General features: G+C 37.6%; 1 protein-coding gene across 1 annotated transcript; it reads right to left on the bottom strand.

Moving 5' to 3' along the window:
• Window positions 1-345: 345 nt before the first annotated feature.
• On the bottom strand, window positions 346-8079 carry LOC124484315 (steroidogenic factor 1-like). The gene is made up of 7 exons (XM_047045193.1): window positions 7974-8079; window positions 7641-7759; window positions 7335-7476; window positions 6113-6777; window positions 2933-3052; window positions 2485-2632; window positions 346-1061 (listed from the first exon to the last, which is right to left on the bottom strand). Exons 1-7 carry the CDS (start codon window positions 8038-8040, stop codon window positions 814-816), a joined length of 1509 nt encoding a protein of 502 aa, XP_046901149.1. The 5' UTR covers window positions 8041-8079; the 3' UTR covers window positions 346-813.
• Window positions 8080-9252: the final 1173 nt, after the last annotated feature.

Raw genomic sequence — 9252 nt, 5'->3', positions numbered from 1 at the left:
TGCAATACTTTAGTTGATATTTTTGCACAACTATTCTATTCATCACCTAAAAACACTATAAAATGTATTTTAGCTCTGGATTTCTTTGCAGTTTCTCTTGTTAAAGTGTAATCGCATGTGTACAGTGTAAAAATGTAAAATGTACTGAAATACTCTGTAGCTGCAGTGTAGTTTGAATACGGAACAATGAATTTATTTTATGTACACGATGTGATTACATATTTTGAGGCACTCATGTAAACTGCCATTTCTTTTCAATTTATTTTTGCCCAAAATGTATACAAAATAGATTTAAAAAATGTTTACATTTGATTTCTACACTTACCTACTAAATACAACCAAATTTAAATTATATAACAAACATTTTCAGCTTCAAGTGTCATCTAAGATTTTCCCATGTGTCTGTTTGTGTGTTGGCCGACTCACTATTGAAACATTTTTAGTTTTGTACACCATTCTATCTAAAGAAAAGAAGAGCAGAGAGGGTGAAGAGAGTGGTTTGCACAGTGAAGAGATGTTAAACTGGAAGTGTCTATAAGTTGCATACTGCAAATATATTGTAGAACAGGAATGAAAGCAATCCAAACCAGTCTAAAGCAATAAACTGTAGTAATAACCCACGGCACAATGTCCAAACTAGCCAGCTTTGAGTTAACTCTGTGTTTCATTCACACACACACACACAAACACACACACGCACGCACGCAAAGGCAAACCCAGTCCCTCTCTCAACACACATTCTCCCTTTTACCACTACAGACAACATTTGAGCAACACTGACACCCCATGTGATCTCCCCCCTTCTCCTCACCCTCACGCCCTCTTGGCATGCAGCATCTCAATGAGGAGGTTGTTACAGGACACCTCTCCACTCAGGTGCTTGTAACACAGGTAGTCCTCCGCCTGGATGCTGAGCAGGCGCAGCTCACTGAGTCGCAGCAGCAGTTGGCTGAATTTCTCGAGGTACTGTGGATAGGCACACAGCGTGTACTCTAGCAGAGCCCCATTCACCTGTTCCTGAACACTCTCAACAAATGACTGGTTCTCCAGAAGCTTTACATCTGTGGGAAGGAATGAGAGAGAAGGGGTTTGAGGATATTAAACTGAAGTGGTATATTGTATATGGTCAGTAGTTAATATATAGAACGCTCAAACAAATACAGGAGAAAAATGTACATGTGTTACACATAAAAATACTGACACACTCACTGTGGGTATATCTGAGGACCAAAAATTCAAAATGTCTGACATTAGGCATGCTTGTAGAAAGACAATAGTTTCCCATCTACTTGGATGAGTTCCCATTGAGGGGAGGGGGAGCCCTGTATAAGCCTCAAAGGTGAAGCGAAAATTGCCTTGGAAAATAAACAGTGCTAAATAAAAATAAATAACAAATAAGAACGCGAAGGGGATCGAAGAAGGAGAATGGAAGAATAGTGACAGACTACCTGGCTTGGGTAAGGCAGATGAGAGATCCACATAAGCACCTCCAAAGCCCACGCAAACATCCATATTCTGCGCAGTGCATGAGGCTTCAAGCACTCTCATTATTAAAAGCAGCTTTTGTTCACAGTGGTTTGGCACTAAATTTCTACCGCTTAAGGGAATGCCGACGATAAAAGGGCCATTTTCCCATCTCCGAGAGCTACAGACTCTCTGTGTGTCCATCAGGACCATCAACTGATGCTAGGGTCAATCCATTAAGATTCTATTGAGCATGGTTCAGAACAAGGACTCCTATCGTTTCCTTTGTAAACACAACTCTATTCAGAGTGGCCCCTGATTCGAATGAAGCCCATTACCTGTGCAAAAATCTTTTCTCTATTTAGAGTAAATCATTAAGCTTTTTCCAATAAAAGTGACAAAGCACCAATGTGCCAACTCCCAATAACATAAATTTGAGTCAATGCAGTATCACACTCAAATTAATTGCTCTGGATCTGAATCAAATGGAAGGACTTCATAATGGGTTTTTTATGTAATGAATGGGAATGGTTTAAAGGCTGTTGCTAAAGATTGCAATTTCATTGTAATAATGTGAGTTCGAATTCAAGACCAATGCCTATCTTATACTGAACCCTGAAATTGTTTCACTTGTGGCTCTAATCATACTCCCATATTGAAATCTCTACCCTGTAAACACTACTAATCGCACAAAAATAATCTTTAACAAGCCATTTAAAAATAAACATTACATAAATACATGTATACTGTAAATATATGTCTGCTAAATGCATAAATGTAAATGTAATGTAAACACATCAGAGCCCAAACTCTCTGCAGCAGTTTTCTTGTTAGATCTTAAGAACGTTGTTGGGAAACTGAAAATCTGCCATTTCATTTCTTCAAGTAACAAATATTAAAATTTTAAAAGTCAAACCGTTGTTCAATGATATGTTAGCTTTCAGACTGTAAAAAATTAGTGAAGCTTTTGCAAATATATACAGTATATCTAAGTTATACAGGTTACATAAATCAACTTACCAGGATTGAAGAGGATGAGGAACTTTAAGCAGGCCAGTTCTCGGCGGTCCACCTGTAAGCTCTGCAGTTTGTCCACCAGCTCCTGTCCCCTCTGGACCAGACTGCTGAGTGTGGCTCCTGCCTGGTAAGCTATGGACACCAGCTCTACCTGATATACATAAATATAGTCAGAAAGATCTGGAACCTGTATGTGTTTAGCTGGAACATGTATGTGTGCCGCTAAGTACAAAAGTATATCGTAACAGTTAGGGAATAGTTTGCTGATCTGTGCCATAACACAATAGTACATACAGCAGTATAATTATTTCGGAGAATCATTGTAATCATACATTGGTAATGCATTGGATTTTGTTGGAGACTGGTCAAATATCCATGGTTCTTTTTGTGTAACAACACTAACTTTGGAGATGATGATGATGCTGAGGATGATATTTGCACCTGAACTCACCTCCTGTCCGGTGACCAGAAGAACACTTCCCCCTTTCCCATGATGGACTTGTCTGGAGATGAAATCTAACACCAATAGCTCACTCCAGCAGTTGTGAAGAAGCTTCATCTGGTCTCCAACCTAAAGGCAAAGCAAAGTTGTAGTCTGACTTGTATTCAGTAATTAAATGAATGACATGAATGTAATACAACACCTAGTGGTCCATCAACAATAGACCTATTGTAGGTGTATTTTCCAGGAGATAATTTAATTTTCAAACTACAGTCTTAAAGGTCAGTGGCATAGTTCATAGTAGTCCTCACGTATCATGCTCAATCCTTATTAGCATCAGATTTGCTGATGGCTAAAACATAACAAGTCAAATGCTGTCCAACTTACATGCTATTATGCAGAACCCGTTTCTGACTTCCTATGAATGAGCCTTGCAATAACACTTGATCTTAATTTGACAAATTTAATTGTAACAATGTTGTAGTTGCATATGAACTGAAATGGAATTGTGTGGTATAACAGCAGCACAGGTTATTAGATTAGACATTATTAGATTAAAGGTTAAAGGGATTTTTAGAACAGCTACATATATTATTGCATTTTTCTCGCACAAGATGGTTATTACTCATGTTACTCACTGCATGTAAAAAAATTGTTCTCAGACGTAATACCTTTAACGTGCATTTGAAGATAACTTGCACACAAAAAGGTTCAGAGAAGAAAAACGACAGAGTGAAAATTGACATTGTGAGGCTGCTAAGCAACCAGGCCACTTGTGGATGCAAGACAACCCAATTTTCTACAGTTTCTGCAGGATAGGACTTATCTCATTATAGACATTGTAAGTGCAGGTGTATAACTGTGCACTGCATATTACTGCAACTCTTTCCACATCTGCCTAAATTTTGTATTGAAAGTATCAAATAGTGGATACCTATACAGTACAGCTTTTATTATTTTTTTTATTATGACAAAGCTGTAAAACTGCTGAAAAGCATGGTGCATGCTATTTTCTGTAAGCAAGTGAAGAGAAACAGTTTGCATTAAACAGTTTATATTTGTCTAATTCTATACTTAGGTAAGATAACTTAATATAAAGTCATTAACTTTTTTTAACCTTTATCTCAGATACTCTCATACCAGATCTTTGTAATATAACCTTGTTGTACATTTTCAAATTTTCCTCCGGGGTAAATGTAACATAGGTCACTACAGAGTCTTATTTGATTGTAAACGGGTGAACACAGGCACACATGCACACACACCTGTCTATGTGGATGAAAGACACAAAGACCTGGAAACAACCCATCAACACATTCTTTTAGAGAGTAAATATTGTCCCATAAACTATCACAAATACACCGGGTAAACATGGACAAAACATGGCAGCATGCTAGCAGTTATGATTCATGGTGGTAAAAAACAACTTTGATGTCGAATTTAATCTAAAATGTGAGTCACAAAGTTTGAAGCTGCATCAGCCCCAGAACATGCCATCAATAACCAATCAATCTGTCTATGCCCATGACCTATGTTAATTTTGTAAACATTTTGTTGAACCTTGTTATTGGCTATAGTCTAGAATATGTCGCACCTTTAAGAAGTATCAGCTATGATCGAAAGTAATGAAAGTTATTTTATGGAATGTCTTTTGCACCAGCACAAATAGCAGATTTGCACAAGGCTTATTTTTCACAATTCACTGGTTTTAATGTTTCTTTTGGTGAGTTGACAGTGAAATACACCTTTGGTCTAAAGATGCAAGTTATATTTGCAGTGCTTTAAAAACATCATCATTCTACAGTTTGGCACACCATTAAGATATTTCTGGTACAAAGAGCAGTCAAACTGGGTAATTAAACACACCATACCAGTATGTTGTGATGGTTGATTTCACCTGTTACAGTTAATTATTGTACAGCTAATTTGCTAATCATCCAATTGTGCAAGCTTGTGGAAGTCAAGCTGCATTATTGCAATAACTTCATGTCTGCTTTGGGTTATAGCTAGGATATTCTAACTATTCAAACCATGAAAAATGAATATTTCTATTGACTGTATTTCTTCACTATCGGCAATCAGGATTCATTTAATTTTTGTCTTAATATATGTAGTTGACAATGCACTGTATATGTACATCTTCATTGTATATTTATGTCAATATTATTGCATAAGTGCAACTTTATTACACATGCCATGTAGAAGCAAATTATGTAACTGATCAGAAGTAGAAAACAAGATATGGTTTATCTATAGTTACTTCATTATTTAACAGATAGTTGGTATTGTTACATTAATACATGAACATCTCTTGAATATTTTGACAGGATTATCATATCTTGATTTTAACTCGTAGTTTATGAACCAGTTAACCAGTGTATCATTGTTAACAACAGACCCATGCCAAATCACAATGTCTCATTAGCGTGTGAAGGTAATTGTGGGTGCTAAGCTGATTAGCAATTCACCTCCCTCAGTTGATATTTGAAAAACCTGAATTAGTATTAGTTTGCTCTGAAAGTACATATGAGGGGTACATTAATATACTAAAGTAGATTCCATTATTTACATGATCTTTTTTTGGTTAAGTCAAGTTAATTTAAGTTAATTTAAGTTACATTAATTTATGCTATGTATTTCACTGCTGAGTTGCTTTTCAGGTTGAAATAAAAGCAGTTGTTTGACTGGTGTTGTGTCAGCTCACTTCTACCTGTCAACATGTTTTCATCATGTTTGACACCTCAGAAGGGAGGAAGTCGCAAGCAAACATGCAGGTCTAGGTGTAAACTGGTAAATGTTTAGAGTTTAGGTTGTGTTTCTACATATGTGTGTATGTGCGTGAGAGAGAGAGAGAGAAACAGAGAGACAGAGAGAGAGAGAGCCTTGAAAATGCATGTACAGCTATGAGAATAGTGAGTTAGGCTCATAAGATCCCATCCCTCACAAATTATTATTTTAATGTATATTATTGTCCAGTAGCACAACTACAAAATACCACAACTATAATAGGAAGTAACGAACAGTCATACAAAAGACCATTTAAATCATGGTTTAGTGTGCCTAAAACAGAAAGACTTGTTTTGAGGCAAAGTATTGTAATACATATTGTAAACATGAAAAAAACACCCCATAGGATTCCTCATAACAACAAAAACAAACTCAGATATTCAGGATGGTTGGATGTCCTACCTTGAGCTCCTTGAAGAAGATGCAGCTGCGGGCCCACTCCACGACAGAGAACAGCGTCCGGTCGGCCATCAGACACATGACACTGAAGGTGCTGGCCCTCTCCATCTTCCCTCTGCTGCTCTGCTCCTGCTGGAGATGGGCAGCAATCTTACTCTGCACCTGCAGCTCATCAGGGTCACAGCGCAAAATCTCCAGCACCAACTGAGGCACCCCAACAGCCTGAGGTGAGCCTGGTACTGAGTACACCTGCTCAGGGTAAACGCAGCCCCCCACCACCGAGTCTGGAGAACTTGTATATTGGTCTGGGTATTCTGACTTGATCACCCGGTTGGGGAAGGAGCTGTACTGGTAATAAACTGGTTGGGAGGCGTTGGTGGGCACTGGTACCCCCAGTGATGGAGGTCCATAGAGGTTGGGGTTGTAGTCTGTTGGGGGGAGGGAGGTGGGGGTGGTCTGGAGGATGCCCTTGGGCAACGGGTGCAGTGTTGGTAGGCTACTGGTGAAGCTGTAGTCCACCTGACTGATAGAAACCAGAGGGGTGCTGGTCTCCATCTTGAGGCTGCTGGCTCGTATTAAAGCCTTTTTTTGCTGCTTAAGGGCCCGGTCACGCTTGTACATGGGGCCAAATTTATTCCTGCCACCTCTCATTCGGTCTGCACGAACCGCTGAAAGATGAGGTTGAAGAAATGATCAGTCAACTGACAGCTGTCTCATTGCTGCCCTTTTCATCACAATCAGTCTTGACTTGTGACAATATGAGAGGAAAAAAACAAGTATTACTGTCATGTAACAAATGCAACATTATTATTTCAGTGTTATTCATACAATTTAAATCTAAATTAATCTTCCAATCATTTTTGCCATGACTTTCCAAAACGTTATTATTGAAAACATTGTGAACATAACTTTCAAACAATATAAACAAAAAGGAGAAATGTTCCATTAACGATTTTAAGACAGAATTTGAAGAAACATATTGAGGCTTTTATTAAATGAAGAAATTCAAGAATCCCGAAATACCCTTATACAGAAAAGTAGCCTAGTAATCTGTAGTAGTAATCTGTTTATTTAGGCTAGTTATTAAAGTGTAGACTATTTCAGTTTATGATAACTGAAGAGTCTGGCTACTTCAGATCTGAGCAAGTTACACAATGAAACTTATGTATATACACCACGTGCAAAGAGATGTCAATAAAATCTGAATAATATGAGTATTTCCTACCTTCTAATCGCATTCCAACACTTAGACATTTCTGGAATCGACAAAATGGACACCGTTTCCTCTGAGTTTTGTCAATTTTACAATTCTGATTCTCTGCACATGTATACCTCTTATTGTTTTGAACAGTCCTTTTGAAAAAGCCCTGTGGATGAAAGAACAAATCTATATTACAAAACAATATTTGAATATCTGAAATTATTCAGTTATTACATTTTGTAGCCTACTGGGAAGAATCGAAATAGTTACCACGATATATTTAGGATTAAGTCGTGTCAATTTAGAAAACGACTAAAGCACACAGCTTACCTTGCAACTCTCACAAGTTAATAGACCATAATGGTATCCAGACACCTTATCACCACAAACAGGACATAGCTCTTCCAAATCAACATCATAACTGTACTCCATTCCGTTCAACGGAACACCTGTAAATAAGAATACAAATATGTATTTATCAAATGCACGTGAATGCCTAAATCCAGGATATATATATATATATATATATATATATATATATATATATATATAAAAATTAAAATACCAAATGTTCCAAAACAAATTATGTTGTGTTTTTATTTTAGTAAGATTTACCATTATCAAAGATAAACACTCAGAAACTTTTAATTAAAGAAATCATACCTGCAAGTCCCCCAGCGCTCTCCTCAAGGTGATGACTGTAATTTTCGGTGTCTGTTTGGATATGCATCCAGGACAAATGAAAATAAAGCGGTAGAAATGTACTGTAGAAATTGCTTATAAACGGGGATTCCACGAAGGTTTAACGTTAACCGAGTAACTGGAAAACGAGCAGCGCCGTACACTTTGTCGCCGACACCATGTGCACTGACTTGATTTCCTCATATTTAGAGATTCAAAAGGATGGATGGGAGGGTCTTATTAGAGTACCCATGCCCATGTCATGCCAATGAGTGACATAAGACGCCTCCCTGGTTAATTGTCCCTATACTTCATAGAATGTGTTCATCGTTGTGGTTGTGGTGGTTGTGGGTCATCTGTAGGCTACAGGTAGGCTACAGAGCGTTTCTTTTCCCCACATTGTAACGTATTCATATTTAATTCAAATTACGCCACAAGGAACGTTTTCATAGCCCATTATTTACAGGTACATAGTCTATATGAAATGTACAAATTAGTGTTAAAATGCTACAAATAAAACTGTTCGAGAGCAACCGCCGGACGAATAAGTCTAAAGATTTGTGGAGTTCTCCTTTATTCATGAGGCCTATGTAAAAAAAAAACACGCATCACGAATAATTATACTTACACTAAATTGTATCCTACAACACCTACAACTTTGGCTATAATTTCCTCATGGGATCACTGAAATACATATATTTATTATACACTTATGTAGGCCTATTTATTGCAGATTATGGACAACATCTCACATACGAATTTGCCACCCTGAACCTTCCCACTTGCTAGACAATGAATATTCAGAAAGTAGGCTATATAAGCCTAAGCATAGGCTGCCAAACGATTAACGATAGCGTTAAGAGCTTCTTAACGAATCTGGGAAACCCGGACAATATCTTTGGATTTATTTTAATGCTGGCATGCCTATAGGCTAGGATCCGTTTTAGTTATGCCTACACTACACAAAAACACCCTTTCCAACAAAGAAACATTGGTTTCAATATTTTCAGTTCTCCCATTTCATAATTCTTCTCACCTGTCACACGATCAATTTCCTCTTGTCCTTGGTGCAGGCCATCAAATCCTGTACTTATGCAAGACCAACCACCTAGTGCATTTAAGAATTAAAGATGTTTCATGCAGGCTACAATAACACAAAATACAAATGCCCTTTTACATACAATTTAGTTTATATAAAGTCTATCTATGGCTTTTTGCACCCTTGGCCCATTGTGTAGGCTGTCAGTATTGACATGGTGTG

Source organism: Hypomesus transpacificus, chromosome 22 (assembly GCF_021917145.1).
Source record: "Hypomesus transpacificus isolate Combined female chromosome 22, fHypTra1, whole genome shotgun sequence".
Taxonomy (NCBI): Eukaryota; Metazoa; Chordata; class Actinopteri; order Osmeriformes; family Osmeridae; genus Hypomesus; species Hypomesus transpacificus.
Note: the sequence above shows the minus strand (reverse complement) of the source record. Positions and strands in the feature narration are given on the sequence as shown.